The following is an 18,664-nucleotide window of genomic DNA, read 5'->3' as shown; positions in this document are numbered from 1 at the left end:
GCTCTACAAATAAAAGGTTAAGTCATGTAGAGGTAATAAAATGGGAATAATCTGCCATATTTTTTTTTAAATAAAATTTCCCTTTAAGTTATCGTCCTTTTAAGCCTTTGAAAATATCAAGGATTGGGATAGATTAAAAAAAACAATCCAATTGTTTTAACTGTATAATAAAATTAGAATAAAAACCATATTTAAAGCTAATAACATATTTGGGGTTTATGTAGAAACGCGGTACTGAAACGGTTAACGTCCTGACGTTACGCACGTCACGTGACTTACGTCACCGGTTTGTTCCTTTCCGCATCTACCTGGTGGTTCATTCTGTAACGTTAGCATCATCTTCCCCTGGTTTAACCTGCTTGTCGTCTCATGTAGCAGCTTTTTGTTGGGTGTGAAAGTCGTTCAGGTTTGTTTTTTTCTACTGGTCTGCGGTTCTGGACCTGGAAAGGTTTTATTTTTCATGCGGAAGCCACTGGAAGAGGCGGGCTAGCCTCTGGAAGCTAACAGCTGTTTGGGTTTCAGCAGCGGAAAGTCGCTGTCAGGGAGCCGAGCTGCCTCAACGGTGAGAGGGGGAAGAAAACCGAAGCTTTAATCTGTCATCTGCTGGTAAAATGGTTCTATTCTGATACAATTATACATCAGAGTACCTCAGAAGTTAGCCGTAGCCAGATTTAGGTCATTGAGCAGTGTGTTACAGCTGTATTTTAATACAATTTGTAATATAGTGTTTAAGTTTCAATGCTTAGTGTAGAAAGAGGTTTGCAATCTTGACATTACGAGCAATTTATAACCTCAGTTCAGCTAAAAATGTGCGAAACAAGGTTAGAGCCACTAAAGAAGAACCAAATCAGATTGACTTTATTGTTTTTCCTTTCTTTGTTTTGCTTTTGTTGTTTTTGGAGAATGAATCCAAATCATGAGAAAAAATGGTAAAAATCCTGGGGAAGAAAAATCTAAATTCTGATTTTAAAAAAAGTCTAAATAATGAGGGAAAATCCAAATTACGGTAAAATATGTCAAAATTTGGAGAGAGAAAAAAAAGTCTAAATTATGTAAAAAAATATATAAAAATAAAAACTAGTCAAAATTCTAGGAAAGTAAAATCTACATTTTGGAGGAAAAGAAAAATTTTGGGAAAAAATATGCCACCATTCTGTGGAAGAAAAACCAAAATTATGGGAAAAATAAGTCAACATTCTGAGAGAGATTAATTTATATTCTTAGAAAAATAATCTAAAATATGAGAAAAATTAGTCAAAATTCTATAAAATAAAAATCTAAATATTGAAGAAAAAAAGTAAACATTTTTAGAAAAGTCAAAATTCTTTGGAAGAAAAGTCAAAATGATGAGGAAAAATATGTCAAGATTGTGAAAGATAAAAAAAATAAATCCTGAGGGGAAAAAATTTTGGTGGAAGTGAAAGAGTCCAAATGTTGGTAGAAAACCTAATTTGGTTTTGTTTGAAGTTTCCAAACTCAGTGATGATATTGGGAGCCATGTCCTAGCTGACAGGTTTGCTCTGGTTTTAACTTTTGGGTTCTCGTCGCCAGGTTCTATGACCTTTGACCCCATCATCCAGGATGTACCCCCCTCCCAGGAAGGACTTCATCGCGCTGACCCTGAGCGACCCCCACAGTCACACCTACAACAACGGCAAACACCGGAGACAGTCCTGCTGGAGGGTGAGGACGGGAAAAATCCAAATTTATCTCCATATTTTATTTATTTCCTGTGGAAAATATGCAAAACATAAACAATCAAAACGGAAGAAGAAACGAAATGATTTGAAAGTCAAATGAGGGCAAATGTGAACGGCAGAAGTAAACTAGCATTTCATAATTTGTCCCATCAGGCTCACTGGGATATTTGAGGTTTTGTGCAGGGAAAGATTGTCCATGTGAATTATTCCTGTTTCTCTGTAGTGGAGCGTTTCATCCTCTGAAGCGCCCCTCCCTGCTGGTGGGTTTCAGTTTCCTCCATGTTGAACTGGTCCAGCAGCTCCCTACCTGACTGGCCTGTTTGTTATCTCAGACTCTTTATTTGTGTTTCCTCAGGCTGTTTTTACACCTGATAGTCCAGCAGATTTTGTTCTATTTGTGAACAAAACTGCAACATTTGTTTACATTTTCAGCTGCTGCGATTCTCTTTCACTCTGCGCCGAGTCAAACCAAACTAATTTAAAAAGCTGTTCCCCTCCTCGCCTGTGGGGGCGCTGCACCGCAAACCACTGAAGGAAACAACATGAGAACCTCTTCCTTCACAAAATAGAAACAAAAATGGCTGTAAGATTTCTATTTTGAGAAATGAGCCATTTCTCCTGCTAGCGCTAGGCTAGCATGTTTGTTTTGGTTGTATTTACCCATAATGCCCTGCTCTGTCGTCCTCTCCACTTCAGACTAAAAAGGAAGCCTGAAGATACCGGTGGAGGGTTTCTGGGTTGCAGAACTTTAGTTTTTCAGCATTATTGTGATGCATGAGTGCAGCTCTCTGTCTGCGGCTGGATGTGACGACGAGGCGGTGAGCAGCGCTGCGCCCCGCGCCGACTAACTGCATCTAAACACCCAAAATAAAACTACTGATGTTGGGCAGTCTGCTGGTTGGAAGAAAATGTTTGTTTTTGCAACTCAAAATTTGTAATTTTATTTTAGAAATTACAAATAGCCTTAAAACATAGTTTGTTTTATCTCTATGTGCGAAAGCGTAGAAAACATAATTTCAGAAACCGTAAATAACTCAGAATAGACTTGCTTATGGTTTATTGTTATCAGTCACATTTAAAAAAACAGCGCCACCGTTCACATTAGAAGGAACAAAGACGGTGAGCAGTTTAATTTCAGTCTGTATATCAGGATGTTGTTATTGGGGGGTCAGTTTTAATCTGGGTGGGTGAGAGATCCTCAGCCTGAAAAAGTCTGAGAAATAAAGCATTAACTGAGGAGAGGCTGTACTTTTTCATTGTTTTTAGATGAAACGAAGGTGATGGTGGAGTTACTGCTGTAAGTCGAGTTTCATGTAATTTGTCTGTTTTTGCTTTCTCAGAAATGGAAGCAGCTTTCTCGGCTGCAGCGGAGCCTCATCCTCTTCCTGCTGGCTCTAATGCTCGTGTTCGCGCTGCTCTCCTTCTCCAGCATCGCGGAGCAGCGGAGAGGTGAAGCTCGTCTTAGTGAGAGTTTAGTGGAACGTTTGGTGTTTTTGATGATGAATTTCAGCTAACTGGGTAAATTCTGCAGGGCGGTCCGATACGGAGGACTGGCTGGAGCTGAGAGACAGAGGCCTGGTTCCCCCAGTTCTGAAGCCGGCTGAAAGCAGAGGTCCGGCAGCCGGGCCCCATGCGGAGCCAGCTGACCCGATGGAGCCCAGAGGACCGAACATCCCTGCTTTGGCTAGGCCGCCCACCAAGGTGGATGTTTATTTCTAAAACTGGAGCTGAGTGAATGTTCATGTTGTTGTTTTTAAACGGCCATGACTGAAAATGTTATCAACTTCCAATTATCTTAGAAATCAACTATTATGGAGATTAATCGATTATATTGACGATTAATCGATCAGTCTGATGATGTAATTACTGATCTTACAGTTAATCAGTTATACTGACTATTAATCAATTATTCTGATTATTTAATTAGTCTGATGATTGATCAGACTAATCAGGTAATATTATGACAATTAATTGATTATTCTCACATCTAATTGATCACTAAGACAATTCATTAATCATTCTAATGATTAATCCATCATTCTAATGATTAATTGGTTATTTTCATGATTAATCAATTATTCTGACCATTAATAGATTATCCTGATGAGTAAGTGATTAGTTTGACAATTGATCAGACTAATCAGGTGGCACTCTGACTAATAATCAATAATTCTGATGAATATTTTGGTAATTAATTGATTATTCTGACAATTAATAGAACATTTGTTCAACAATTGTTCACTCTGATTAATCGGTTATTTTCGTGATTAATTGATTATTTTTTCAGTTTCTTGTATAAAGAAAATTGTCCCAATCATTTAACCACGTAATCCATTTTTATACCAAATAGAAAACATTAAAAGATACAAACAAATAATTCAATCCCTTTTAAAATAAGAAAATTAATGTTTTATTCACAGTTGTGATAAACCAGCTATTAAAATAATTTTGAACTAATTTAGTAATCCATTTATTATACTCAAAAGAAGGGAATTAACTAAAATAACATTCAGATAATTAATTAAACCAAAACTGTCCAAAGAATCTAAACATTTTGCATTAAAGATTTAAAACAATCTGTCGTTGTTGGACAAACACACAGAGCCAACAAACAGATTAAAACAGCGGCCGTACGTTTTTAAAATCAAAATTAAACGATGCCTTTTATTTACAGTAACAGCAGCAGCTCCATGAACCTGTTAATATGACTCAGGGTGCAGGATTTAAATAGCTGCTGGTTACTGTGGAAATGTGTAGGATATGCAGGACTGTGAGTCATGATGGGATTGTTCAAAGCTGAAGACGAGCCCGACATCAACATAATCTGAGAATAAAACGGGCTGCAGAAATATTCCTGCAGCAAAAAGCTCTGAATAAATGAGGGATTTTATTGAAGTGAGTTTTGTGTTTGTTTTTTAATCTGTTTCTGTGTTTTTACCGACAGAGGAAGCCATTTCCCAACAAAAGAGCTCCACCAAACTCCCGAAAAGAAGGAAATGCTTCGGACACGGTGAGCGACGCAAAGCAGAACCAGGAAGTGGTTCGGGAAGAAGCTGGCGAGGAAGAGGAGGATGAGGAGAAGGTTATCAGGTAATGTGGATGTTTTTAGGAAAGGAAAAGTTTAAAGGCGTGTTTAGATGATGTTTTTGTCGCCGTGCAGCAGGAGAGGAGCCGAGCCGGCCACAGAACCGCCGTCCAATCAGAAAGAAGCTGTGGAGCCTCAGGCGCCGGCCGAACCTGCAGCCTCCGTCCATCAGCAAGGTCCGCCTTCATTTTCACCTGATTGTAATGAACAGGAAGTGATGAGTTCAGATGTTTCCCAAAAGGAAAGAGAGCAGAGAGTTTTTAGATCTGCCTGAATGTTCAAAAACAAGAGCAGAGTGAATATTTATGTTTTAAATGGTCACAACTGAATCTGTTATTATTGGATTTATTCATGGCTGCAACTTCCAATTATTTTATAAATCATTATACTGAAGATTAATTGATTGGTCTGATAATTGATTGATTGATTATTCTCATGATCGTTATGACGATTAGTCATTGTGACCACTAAACAATTATCCTGAAGATTAATTAGTTTGATGATCAGTCGATTATTCTCATGATTAATCAGTGGTTCTGTTAATTGATTATTTTGACCACTAAGCGAACAGACTGGCGATTAATTGATTTGTCTGATCGATTATCTCATGATTAATCAATAATTCTGACGATTAATCGATCATTTTGACAATTAGTTGATTAGTCTGATGATGAATTTATTATTCCCACAATTAATTGATCATTCTGACCACTAAACAATTAAACAGACAATTAATTAGATTGATGACTAGTCGATAATCCTGACTATTAATTGATCATCCTGATGATTAATTGATTAGTCTGATGATTGATCTATGATATAACTCTCATGATTAATCAGTTGTCCTGACGATTAATCAATAATTCTGACAATTGATTATTTTGACCATTAATTGACTAATGAAGTTGCATTCTGATGATTAATCGTTTCTTGTGGTGATTAATTGATTATTTTCTCGATTGGATGGTTTTTAAAACTCTCTCCATGTTTCTGCCCTGCAGCTTCATTCTAGGTTTTTTGTTTATATATTTTGTAGCATTATTTGTGGGTTTTCAAAACTTTTGAAGATTTTCTTTAGCTCAGCAGTGATATCACTTCAAGAGGAGCTGTGGATGAATCGTCTTCGTTTTTAAACCCAGTTTCCCCCGGAGCGGCGGAGCGTCTAGAGGCCGTCCGTGATGCCTTCAGGCACGCTTGGAAAGCCTACCGGGAATACGCCTGGGGTCACGACGAGCTCAAACCCATCTCCAAGTCATTCAGCGAATGGTTCGGCTTGGGCCTGACGCTCATCGACTCTCTGGACACCATGTGGATTATGGGCCTAAAAGAAGGTGATTTATTCCACTTGTTGTTCCACACAGAAGGTCTTAAACTTATTGGTCAACATTTACATACTTAATATTTACACTTTTGAGCATGTAATTAATCTCTATGGTCAGGTCACACCCACAAGATCCCGTCCCCCTTTTCTCCCCGCTGGACGGCAAAAGGCTGCTAGCCGGTAATGACTAGCTTTAGCTGTCAAGTTGCCAACATAACGCGCTAAATCTTAAATGTACGCCTGGTGTATAAAAGAAAAAGGGATGCAGTGCTTTGCTACACTACAAAAACTAGGTAACAAGGTTGGAAAAAGTTTTAATTAAGAAAACAATAGCGAGGGAGAGAGAAGTAGGTCAGCTATGCTAGCTTGACTATGACAACCTTAGCATATAGATGTGATGTGGAATTTATTGTGTTTAGGTTGTTACAAAATAAGAAAAGGCGATATAAACACCAACTCTGCCAGATTTAAGCATCAGTAGAGCAGAAGTTTGAATTAGCTAATCTACTACTGCTGTGTTAGCTTAGCTAATAGCAGCAGTAGCTAATCTACCACAGCGATCAATTATTAATAATCAGAAAATAAACATCCAGCCTGAAAACATGAAACTGTAAAGGACTGAATGTTCTGTTCTCTGTGTGGGAAATGTTGGTGTTGAATCCTGAAACACAAAGTGGCGTTGTCAGTTGCTATGGCAACGGGTCTGCGTGTAGCGTAGCCGACACAGGGAGCAAAAAAGAAGAACATGAGTGGTTTAGTTCCTCAGCGGTTTTTCTCCATTGTTTTTGCTTCGCTGTGGCGCAGTGCACTAAATTAGTAATAGCTACATCTCCAGGTTTCATTTTTTAAACGGAGTTGTTCTACTGTGTTAAATTTCCGGACTTAAACAGTAACATGCAGCGAGTCTCTTGATGCAGAATTTGCTGAAGCTAGAAGCTGGGTGGAGAAAGAGCTTTCCTTTGACAAGAACGTGGAGGTGAATCTTTTTGAGACGACCATTCGGATTCTGGGCGGACTGCTGAGCTGCTACCACCTGACAGGAGACCAGCTCTTCTTAGACAAAGCTGTGAGGAAAAACTTTATTTCAACGTCAAGGAAAACATCTTCAGTCTCTAATTAGATTATTTCTGTCCCTTAAAGAAAGACCTGGGGTCCCGACTGATGCCGGCCTTCAAGACGCCATCAAAGATCCCGTTTTCAGACGTCAACATCGGGAAGGGGACGGCGCACCCGCCGCGGTGGACGTCAGACAGCACGGTCGCCGAGGTCACCAGCATTCAGCTGGAGTTCAGGGAGCTGAGCCACCTGACCCAGGACCCCCAGTACCAGGTCTGGACCACAAACCGGTACCACAGCTGTTGCAGCTCCGCCAACAAAATCAATCCAGACACATCAGGGTGGCAACTAACGATCGTTTTAGTTATCGATTAATCAATTATTCTGATGATTAATCGATTAATCACATTGTTAAAATTGGCATTTTGTGCAGATTTTTTATGTAAGCCTTTTTAAACAATATGAGAGATGCAGAAAAATATGCAAATAAACAATTCAGTTCCTTTTCTAATAAGATAATAAACATTTTAGTCCATTAAATGCAGTAACAAAATTCCTCTTGATCATTTGTAGCAAAAGATGCATCTGCAGCTAAAAAATACTTCTAAACTCAGATTTAATTGTCTTAAAAATTAATTTTCAAGTTGATGTTGGAAGTATTTTTACCTGCAGATGCAGGTCACAGAAACATCAGAAAAGTTGTGATTTTTCAGTTGGGGTGTATAGATTTAAACCAGAATGTGATAGAATCAGGTTCTTAAAGTTAATCTGATGTTTTCCTTCTGATTAGCTCAGATGCTAATGATGCTAACTCTTTCAGCTTCAGTCATTAATTTAGTTCCTTCCTGTTTTCCTGCAGGACGCCGTGAACGAGGTGATGCGGCTCGTCCACAAGCTGCCAGGGAAACATGACGGCTTGGTTCCCATGTTCATCAACACCAACAGCGGCCAGTTCTCCCATAAAGGCGTTTTCACGCTGGGCGCGCGGGCCGACAGCTACTACGAATACCTGCTGAAGCAGTGGATCCAGGGCGGGAAGACCGAGGACGAGTAAAGCCTCATTTTTACCTCCTAAACCAAAATGTTCCCACTTGGACAGTAATGATGCAACATCATGGCTTTATTTACAATGTTTTATTTTAGCTTCCCAACAAATAGTTCAAAAGAAATGGAGAGAAAATGTTTGATTCTTACAGGCAATGATGTTATTTTTACTCAATAAGCAGCACTGAATCTGTTATTATTATTATTATTTATTTCATATGAACCAGTGAAAGAGAAAAGGAAGAAAGTGAGGAAAGGAGACGAGGAAAGGGAAAGAAGGAAGGAGGAAAGAGGATGAGAAAAGGAAAGAAAGAAAAAAGGAAGACTAGATAAAAGGGAAAAGTTTTAAAATGAAGAAAAACATAAAACTTGAGAATAGGGATGAATAAATTTTCTTCAGTCCAATATTTCTCAAAGCTAATGACAAGAAAATTAGCTTTAAGGACATTATTTATATGTTTTTGTCATTTTGTTGTGAAAATTCAACGTTTTTTCATGAAAAAAATACCTGCCAAAACTTGCAATTATTATTAAATCTGTATTTAAAACATTAAACTCAGCAGCTCACCAGTACATAAAATCCTCAAGTACCTGCGAGTTTTCAGAGTTCCTCATTAAACATGTTCAGTTCCAACCTAAACGACCTTTGACCCTCCTGATTCTGCCTGCAGGCTGCTGGAGGATTACCTGCAGGCGGTGGAAGGAGTGAAGAAGCACCTGGTGAGGCAGACCGGACCCGGCAGGCTCACCTTCATCGGAGAACTCTCCCACAACCGCTTCAACCCCAAAATGGTACCAATGGAGGGTCATGGCAGTCGGTGTCGCTCTCATGTGACGCCACATTTCCACTAGCTTTGTAACTGACTGCCATCTTGGTAGGCAGTTGCTATGACGACGATAAACAAACCACAAGCTTAGAGCTAGCTCTAGACTTGTTCCTACCCAGCTATTAAACAATATAAACACATTAAAACTACTTTAGTACTTTACCTACCTCAGTGTAATACTAAGATAAATATCAGCGGTATCTACTGTAGTACTTACTGCTGAGCTAGCTTAGCTAATGTAGCTTTTACCTGATGGCTAAGTCAGGTATTGGTCTGTTGTGGGGTCCGTCCCGCCCCTTACTGTCCTTCTAGAGCAGCCTGGGCCACATTTGAAAAAAATCAACCTGTGTTGTTCAGAGTGTCATGAAAAGATCCAGATTAAGGCAAATAAATCCGATTTGGGTCACTTCAGGCTCCAGTGTGAACGCAGCCTCAGACATTAAACAGATTTATTTCCTGCAGCCGTTCAGTGAGCGTCTCTCTCTTTGTCACCGCCCTGCAGGACCACCTGGTGTGCTTCCTGCCAGGGACTCTGGCTCTGGGGGTGCACAGCGGCCTGCCGCCGGACCACATGGACCTGGCCCAGCAGCTGATGGAGACCTGCCACCAGATGTACAGGCAGATGGAGACGGGGCTCAGCCCAGAGATCGCTCACTTCAACATGCAGGGCAGCGAAGGCCAGGACGTTTCTGTGAAGGTCAGGCCGAGTTTCACACGCTTTCATTCTCATGTCCATGTGCAGGATTCACTGCTAGCATGTTTTTATACACAGTAATGGATTTTTACAGCGATCTGAAAGAGGAACACTGCAAAAACACTAAATCTTACCAAGTGTTTTTGTCTAGTTTCTACTTGAAATATCTTAGTACATTTAAAATTATACAAAAATAACTTACAAAAAACATTTCAGCAAGGTGTAGGTGCTGGTTTTAAGTCAATAAATCCTTAATATTGATTAAAAAATAGTTATAGGTGAAATAATCTGCCAGTGGAAGGAGACATTTTCCCATATTATAACTGATCATTTTGATTATCATGCATATTTACTGTTTTCACTCACAGTCTGACTTTTTAAAGAAATACTGCAAAAACACAAAATCTTACCAACAATTTTTATCAGTTTTAATGTATATAACAATGTTTAATTCTATGGCAAATTATTTTACTTATAACTATTTTATAAGACTTTTTGACAAAGAACAAGCTGCTATTTCTTGCTGAATAGTGACCTGAAGGTTAGTTTTGTCTTGGATATTTGCAGCAGAAACTGTCTGTAAATTGTTTTTGCAGTGTAATTGGTGCGAACGCGGCTGAGAGGCTCCAGCAGGTCTGATGAATCTGATTTTTAATCAGCCGCTCTGCGTTTGTTTGAGCGCGGCCGCCCCGCTCTCCTCAGGCCTCGTTTGGTTTTTCATTAGCGGCTCTGAGTTTCTCGCAGCGCTGAATATTTCTCCATTAACTCCAGAGATAATTAGGAAACGCTCTCTGAGCTCATTCAGACCCAAAGACACAACGGAGTGATCACAGAGGCCTTTAGGATGATTTAGAGAGAGAGAGCAGCTTTTAAACACCATGATGACCATAAACACCAGGAGTCTGACTGGACTCTTCATCAGCAGAAGCTTTCAGTCCAGAAACGACCTGAACGATGTTGGATTACCGACTCTAGAGGATACAAAGAGGCATCCATCCATCCATCATCCATCCATCCATCCATCCATCCATCCATCCATCCATCCAGCCGTCTATCCATCCATCCAACCGTCTATCCATCCATCCTTCCTTCCTTCATCTGTTTATCCAACTGTCTCAGATTTTTGCAGGTTTCACTGAAAGTTTTGACTGTTTCCTGTAAAACGTCTGTGAATCCTGGTCAAATCATAAACACCAATAAAAGATGCCTGGAGTTTATTTGGCTGCTGAAACTGAAACCGCTGGCAGCTCCTCTTCTCCTGCTACGTTGTTATTTTACGTTTTAAACGTTACCATCAGAGAGCCCAGCAGTCCGTCAGGCAAACCAAGCAGAGACGAGACGTTGATGCACGGAGAGACGGTTTAAAAATGCTTTATAGCCGCATCGATCAGCTGCAGCTCTGCCACTTTGTTCCATCTCTGCTCCTTCATCTGGACCCACCCACTCAGCCTGGGGCGAACGCTGACTCATGTCACCCAGAAGTTTTAAAGAGCTGCTGAAGTTCACTCTAAAATGCTACGTTAAAGACAAACACTGGGCAATAAGAATGACCTGCTGCTGCTTTTCATTCAGTCCTCGTCGCTGCTTCTGTCTCCATAAGCAGCTTTAATAAAGTTGTGTCCAGTTTCTGTGCTTCCTGTCAGCTTTTTAAAGGTCAGACTAAAAGCACTGATTGCTGTCCTGCAGCCTGCCGACAGACACAACCTGCTGCGCCCCGAGACGGTGGAGAGCCTGTTCTACATGTACCGGTTCACCAAGGAGGCCAAGTACAGAGACTGGGGCTGGGACATCCTGCAGAGCTTCAACGCCTTCACCAAGGTACCGACCAGCCGGACGCTCATTTATTCCTGTTGTTCAGATTCACTGATGATGTGAACATTATGCTAAACCAGGGGAGTCCAAACGTTTTGTCACGTCGGCCAAAATCATCAAGTCAAACGGACTTGAAGGCTAAAACAGTATATTTCTAATAAAAACTTGTGCTGCTATGCATTACTTGATAACGTAACAGTCTTTTTTCTTTTTCTTTTTTTTTTTGTCAAAAAGAGATTTGTAAACTATTGTAGAGCCAGAACTTAAAGGGGAACTATCATGCAAAATTCACATTTTCATGTTATTGCACTTCAGTTTGGGTCTGAACTGCTTCTAAAAACAGCCCCACTGCTGAAAGAACTGCAGCACTCAGATGGTTTTAGCCATTAAGTTCAAGGTTTTTGATGTCTGGAAAACGAGCCGCTTCAAAACCTCCGAAACGTAACGTCACAAATAATCAGGTAGTGGCCCGTTACTTAGCAACCCCAGCAGAACTCTGCCCGTTACCAAGCAACCCCAGCAGAATTCCGCCCGTTACCGAGCAACCATATTGGAGTTCCAGTACGTTAGGTCAGCTGGTTTTACCGCTGTATACGATGTACAATGGCTGCTGGAAAAGACAGGTGCCTTATTGTTTACTTCCCATCCAGAAACCACTTGCTGCATTCTTGTTTGTTGTTCAGGAGGCTCTACTAATGCTTTTCAAAGATGTACAGTTGTGTCATTACGCATCTGTTTGCAGCCATTTTTACGTGCCAATGTAAACATCAAGTTGAGGGCGTGGCCAGCAGCAGCTTATTTGGATTTAAAGTGAACAGATGCCCTAAAACGGCTAAAATCTGATCATCTAAGAATGAAAGCAGCTAACCTGTTGAAGGAAGCCTGATAGTTCACCTTTCAAGGAATGAATTTGAAGTGATTTTGAAGGATTTTTGACCAAAGCGGCTCTGTTTCCTGACCTCTCTGACATTTCCTCAGCTGGTAAAAATGTAATTATATTTCATGTTCGACTTCAGGCAGCTTGGGGAAAGCTCAACATGTATCAAAATTGATTTTTCAGCTTCCCAATGGAAGCGTTAACCACCTGAGCACACATCTTCTCCAACTGCAGGTCCCTGGCGGCGGCTACACGTCCATCAACAACGTCCGTGACCCCTCTAACCCCGGCCCCCGGGACAAGATGGAGAGCTTCTTCCTGGGCGAGACGCTGAAGTATCTCTACCTGCTGTTCTCCGACGACGACGAGCTGCTCAGCCTAGACAAGTACGTCTTCAACACCGAGGCTCACCCTCTGCCCATATGGCCTTCTCCGCCCAAATGAAGCCCGGAGTCCTGCAAGGTCCAGGTTTCGGCCTCCTTTATTTTTCCTAAGGAAAAGGTTTCATATCTGAACTCGGATCAGACTCACCAGAACACTTTGTTATGACTCAGTTATCAATTAATGACTGTATATTTTCTAATTTTGGGTTATTATACGAGGTGGAAATCACTCATTAGTGCCATTTAATGTCTGAACTGTATATTTAGTGGTGATTTATCACTTCTGTGGGTAAATAATGGAGATGTTTAATAAATGAATGACTCAGGCCGACATTCTTAATGAACCAGGTTCTTCAATGAATGTAGTTTATTTTTTTCCGGGTTAATTTATGTTTATTTATTTGGGTTTCATGGATGTTTTTGTTTTCTGTTACTTGGAAATTCACTTTATATGAGGGGATTTATTAAACTGTCTGGACCTGAGATGGACTCGCAATCGACTCTGACCTGGAAGAAACTTATATAGAAAATATTTTTGAAAGTTAGATGGAGAAAGACGAATAATTTTTTCCTACAACAAAATATTATGGCCATCGTACATGTTGAGGTTTTCCGCAGAGATTCTCGCAAAATCAACAAATTCTCTGAATTTTTGTGATTGTGATTTATTGCAAATTTTACAGAGAAATTGTCAAAATCATCAGGTTAAAGTGATACAAACTCCCACCTGTAGGGGGCAGTATTTCTTTGTTCTAGTGCTCTGCTACCTCAGCTTTAATTGATGTCAAATCAACAAAAACAAATAGTCTGATTTACCGTCATAAACAAAGCGCCATCCCTCTGTTCTCCAGGAGGAAATTATCGCTACATTTCTCACGAAGCACCTTGGAATCTTGGAGTTACACAAAAATACAGTAAATTGTTCTCAAAACAGTAAATTTTAACCAAACTACTCAGAAATTTTCAGATTTATTTAACATATTTACAAGAAAATAAAAATTATTTCCAAAAGGTACAAATCATCTGAATCCGTCGATTTTAACTTTTTTTTTTTTTTTTTTCATTTTATTTTCTACTTGCTAGTTATTTTTCTCTTACAAACATGAAATGAATCTCAAAATTTCCAAGGGCTTTTGGCAGAAAATCATTGTCTATGTATAATTACTGTAATACTTAGTCATAGTTTTCATTTTTTCCTGTATCAGGAAAAATTAGAAAAAAAAAAAAAAAAACAAGATTTGGGGGATAAAAAGATGTATAAAGTTTTTTTAAATATGAAGTAAACTAATGAGTAAATAATGAAGAATCCAGATATAATGTAATACGTTTACATCAATTCAACACTACTTTGACTCTTTAAGTCTGGATTTGATGAAGGTTAAAGAATCAAATCTTCACTTTAATCTGTGGTGGCAGATTGTGGATTAGGATTATGGTGATGGTAAAGAGGCCTTCCAACCTCAAAGATGAACCATTAAAATCCCAGTTTCAACCTGCAAAAAGCTGCTAAGCCATCAGACGGACGGCTTGATCACTGCAAAGCCAATAAATATATTTTCAATGATTATTGAGAAGGTTGTAAATAATTTTCAATGTGACAGATTTTAATAAAATGTGAATAACAACTGCAAAGGGAAACATTTTGCACATTTTTTCTGTGTTTGGTTATTTATTTAGAGATGCCCGACTCACTTCCTGGTAGAAATGTTAGTATTTGGCTAAATTAATCCAAATATTAGCATTTCGTTGAGCTTTTGGATGTTTGGCCACTTCCTTGTAACGGGTCATCTGAATGAATCCATTTCCTGGTTCTGATCCAGCTTTACAGAAAAGCCTACAACTTTTCATTGAGCGTGCACTTTTGTTAAAAAAATAAAATAAAAAACTAAGTTGCAAAACGCTCATTGCTAAAGAAGCTGATGTTCCCAAATATATTAGTGGAAAATTTGGTGGAGGGAAAAACCACCAATGGGAATAACAGCAGCCTTGAAAGTAAAATCAGCATCTCCTGAAAATCAGCCTGAAAATAGTCAGATTATCTGATGAACTGAATTTTTGGGTTTTCATTTGCTCCAACTGATCATGAAAATTCCCGTAATAAAAGCTTTAAATGTCCTTGATGTAACTAAACAATGTGAAATTCAACTTTTTCAATTTAAGTTGTGAAATAAATTTTTTTTTGATTAAATTGATTTATTAAAATGCTTCTGGCTCGTTGAATTGTTCTGGAATTATTTATTTAAATTCTATTTTACAGATTAATCGTGATAATTTAAATAATCGCCAACTAATTGATTAATCATGATTAATTCAGACTCAGAAAACAACATATGCAGAGCAGTAATTAAGTCATAATTGTACAATATTCATATTTTTTTGCATTTAAGATATAAAAAACTTTGTCTCTAAATATGTTTTATCCAAATTTACTTAAGTGGAAATTTTAGCTTCACCTGTTGTTGAATTATAGGCAATAAAATCTTTATTGTATAATTTTAAAAGTGAATTGAATTATTTGTGTATTTGCATCTTTAATATATTTTGAATATTGTATAAAAAGACTTAAGTGGTTGAAAGAAAAATCTAAAAAAAAATTTATCTGATTAATTGATAAATCATCAGAATAATTAATCACTAAAATAATTGTTAGTTGCAGCACTAAACTGAGTATTTGTTACTAATAAAATTTAGGATAATTCAAACACATCTGATAATCTGAGGTTACTGTAGTTAAAGAACATTTTGATTCAGTGAAACAAGCAAATCTGTTTAAGCTTGAAAAGACAGAGAAATGTCCTAATTTGTGTCTAAATTTTTCCCACACTGGTTTCTCCACTAGAAATCTCCAATCTCAGCAGTTTTACTTTGTGTTTTAACACCTCTGGACGTGATGAAAAAGGACAAATTGAACCTCTAATGAGCCTTTTAATTTCACCTGAGCCGGACGCTGCGGCTCTTCTCAGCCTTAAATGGAGACACTGAGATGCTGCGGCGCATTTTTGTGCCACTAACATCCAGCACTGCAGCTCGTTGATGGGTTTTTAATGGCTTTTGGGCAACAGTTGAGCTCATTTGGCACAGATAGGCGCTGCATCTCCAGCTCACAAAGCATCTGACACGTCAGAGACGGTTCATTATGTGCTTTGTGTTGATGTCCGAGCAAAAGAATAACACAAATGTTACGTGTTTTTAATCTAGAGTTGAAAGGAAGCTGTAGGAATAATATTTTTAGATTAATTACGGGGCTTTTGGTGGCAAATATCCAAATTCACATCAACAATAAAGCACTAATCTGTTGTAGAACTAAAATTAATGATTAGCAATTATTCTGATGATTAATCAGATAAAAAATAATACAGATTTTATTTAACCACCCAAGCCTCTTTTATGCAATATTAGAAATATATTAAAATATACAAATTAAAAAATATTAACATTTATAAATAAAATAAACATTTAATTGCCTATATTAAATCTGAACCAGGTGAAGCTAAAACTGCCTCTTAAGGAGTTTTGGCTAAAACATATTTACAGACAATTTTTTTTTTATTATTATCTTAATTTCAAATTGTATATACATATTGGACAGTTTTTGCTTAATTACTGCTCTGAATGTTTTCTTTTTCAGCAAGTAGCCATTTTTTAGTGTGTACTCCAGTTAACGATTAATCGCTAACTAAATTAGTTGGTGATTGTTTCCATAATCGATTAATCATCTGATTAATCCTTTCAGCCCTATAAGAGCTTCTGCAATTTTCAGTGGTTTGCTGCATTTCACTGTGTGATAATCGATTTACAGATTATTTGGGTAATCTGTTAATCGATTAATCGCAAGTGAGTCGTTTAGTTGTTTTGTAATTCAGGGATCAAGCAGATAAAATATGCAGACATTGTTTTACTTCATTGTTCAGATTGTCATAAAAAGTCCAAAAACAATATAAAAATGTATTGAAACTCTCAGTAAATGAGCTGAATGCTGGATTTTTTCCCCAAAGGAGCAGATTTGATGTGCAGAACTTGTTAAACTATCTCAATTCTGCTATTTTAATGCTAATTGATATAATTAATGTGCCTATTTTGAAGGAAAACCCGTGATAACTGTTTGTTTTCATCCTGTGACTTTAACAAGAATACAGATAATGTTGCTGCTTCAGATGAGAGTTGAAGGAGGAAATGCAACACTTGCCAAACTGTTGAATGCGCAGAAACAAGTCGATAAGACATCAAACCTGGAGAGATGACATGCAAATTGCTGCTGTCGCTTTGGATTATTATTGATAAAAATGCTCCTTTGACTCCCACAGATTCTGTTTCTGTAAATTCACTCTTTGTTTTCAACGTATTGATCCTGCAATTACTCCTGGCATTTCACGCCGTCCAGAGGTCAGATAAAACATTTCAGTGACGGTTTTGTTTTTATTAAGGGTTTTTGTTAGCCTGACAACACAACCATGTCATTATAGTCACGTTTTAGCGGTCAGGCTGATTCTGGTGCATCGATTGCAAAAGGATCTGGAAAAATGGATAGTGAAGAAGAGAAAACTAAGGAAAGTAACAAAAATCAGGCGGAAAAACGTCACCAAAGTGGTTCTGTTGATTAATCAGACTATCCTGACCTGAACGGCATAAAATGACAATATTGTAACCAGGGATTTATCGATCAAATTACGTTTAATTTCTAATGATCAACTGATAATAAAATAGCGTTATTAAGGAGAAGGCTGTCGAGTGTTTATATTTCAAACAGAACCACATGAAGTGCGTTTTTCACCTCAAAACGGATTCCGTTTGGACCGTTTCTCCTTCCCCGTTCTGTCATGGCCGCCATCTTTGTTTCCAACAGCTCTGTCTATCAAGATGACCAGCGGCGCCCTCTGCTGGATGGCGGCCAAACTATAACACTGAAAGATGAGACAAACGGACATATATTGGAGATAATTTCAATCGAATAAATAATTAATAGGAATTCATTGTTTGCAGCCCTAATCTTGATCAATCCTGTGTGTGTTTTTAAGTTAGAAACTAGTTAAAACTTGTAATCCCAGTTTATCAGGACATTAACTGGGGCACAGATTATTTCCAGACGCTTTTCTGCCAAAACACACAGCGCAGCTTTTTTTTGTTTGTTTGTTTATTTACATTCAGATAACTAATCTCTGAACACATAACAGATAAACAAACCCAGACCTTTATTTATCTGTCATCTTCTGCTTTGGTCTGATCATTGAGAGCAGCAGGACTGGACCGTCTCACCCACAGAGGTTAGTTAGTATTTACTCTGCCGAACGAACAAGTTAGCATTAGCTAGCATGTTGAGCATTAGCTAGCATGTTGTTGTCAGTGTTTATCACTGCGTAACAAACTAAGTTATTCTAACTCGCATCTCTCGCTATTGTATTAATGAGCCGTAAGCATTTAATGCTGTGAGTCAATAAATGAGGGAGAAAATGCCCCAAACGTCGGATATTAGCTACTAACTAGCGATATTAAAGCATTTTGTTAACGTCAACATCATCAGCTCTCATACACGAACAAAATAAAACACAAGAAAGAAACATGAGAACAATATTTAATGACATTGTAGAACATCTAAAGTGATGTCGAAATTAAATTGGTGTTGGAGCCTTTAAGAGCAGATGTAATCTAGACGTTGTGGCCATCTCCTCTCCTCCATGTCAGCGCAGCGATGATCCACGACCGATGCGGATCCTCCGATCAGGACAGCCAGACTCATCTGAGACGCCAGAGACCTTGGCACCCGGCTGAGGCCTGAGCCGCCATCCATCAGCCGGCGTCTCCCAGATGAGGCATAAAATAACGTGAAAGCAGCTGCGGTCTGCCAAAATCTTCTTATTTATGACGCCA

At 38.6% G+C, this 18,664-nt stretch overlaps 1 protein-coding gene across 4 annotated transcripts; it reads left to right on the top strand.

The window, feature by feature from the left end:
* Nucleotides 1-256: 256 nt before the first annotated feature.
* Nucleotides 257-14,437, top strand: man1b1a (mannosidase, alpha, class 1B, member 1a). 4 transcript variants are annotated; one of them, XM_014971365.2, is made up of 14 exons: nucleotides 257-606; nucleotides 1,552-1,683; nucleotides 3,041-3,149; nucleotides 3,232-3,401; nucleotides 4,645-4,790; nucleotides 4,861-4,961; nucleotides 5,925-6,116; nucleotides 7,024-7,172; nucleotides 7,247-7,435; nucleotides 8,022-8,212; nucleotides 8,878-8,998; nucleotides 9,536-9,730; nucleotides 11,414-11,545; nucleotides 12,651-14,437. In XM_014971365.2, the coding sequence occupies exons 2-14, from the start codon at nucleotides 1,582-1,584 to the stop codon at nucleotides 12,858-12,860; spliced, it is 2,007 nt and encodes a 668-aa protein (XP_014826851.2). In that variant the 5' UTR covers nucleotides 257-606; nucleotides 1,552-1,581; the 3' UTR covers nucleotides 12,861-14,437. The 4 variants fall into 4 exon arrangements, with proteins under 4 accessions (XP_014826851.2, XP_014826852.2, XP_014826850.2 ...); XM_014971366.2 differs by having other exon boundaries at nucleotides 258-562; nucleotides 4,864-4,961; XM_014971364.2 differs by having other exon boundaries at nucleotides 258-562.
* Nucleotides 14,438-18,664: the final 4,227 nt, after the last annotated feature.

Source organism: Poecilia mexicana, unplaced genomic scaffold (genome assembly GCF_051168715.1).
Source record: "Poecilia mexicana isolate PSO_F unplaced genomic scaffold, ASM5116871v1 scaffold_12, whole genome shotgun sequence".
Lineage (NCBI taxonomy): Eukaryota > Metazoa > Chordata > Actinopteri > Cyprinodontiformes > Poeciliidae > Poecilia > Poecilia mexicana.
This window is presented reverse-complemented; position numbering and strand designations above follow the sequence as displayed.

Bases quoted from the DNA above. Each gene is read 5' to 3' on its own strand.
- man1b1a (XM_014971365.2), top strand. From the start codon at position 1,582: ATGTACCCCCCTCCCAGGAAGGACTTCATCGCGCTGACCCTGAGCGAC. The intron at 3,150-3,231 runs GTGAAGCTCGTC...TAAATTCTGCAG, and splicing joins CATCGCGGAGCAGCGGAGAG to GGCGGTCCGATACGGAGGAC. The intron at 8,999-9,535 runs GTACCAATGGAG...ACCGCCCTGCAG, and splicing joins ACCGCTTCAACCCCAAAATG to GACCACCTGGTGTGCTTCCT.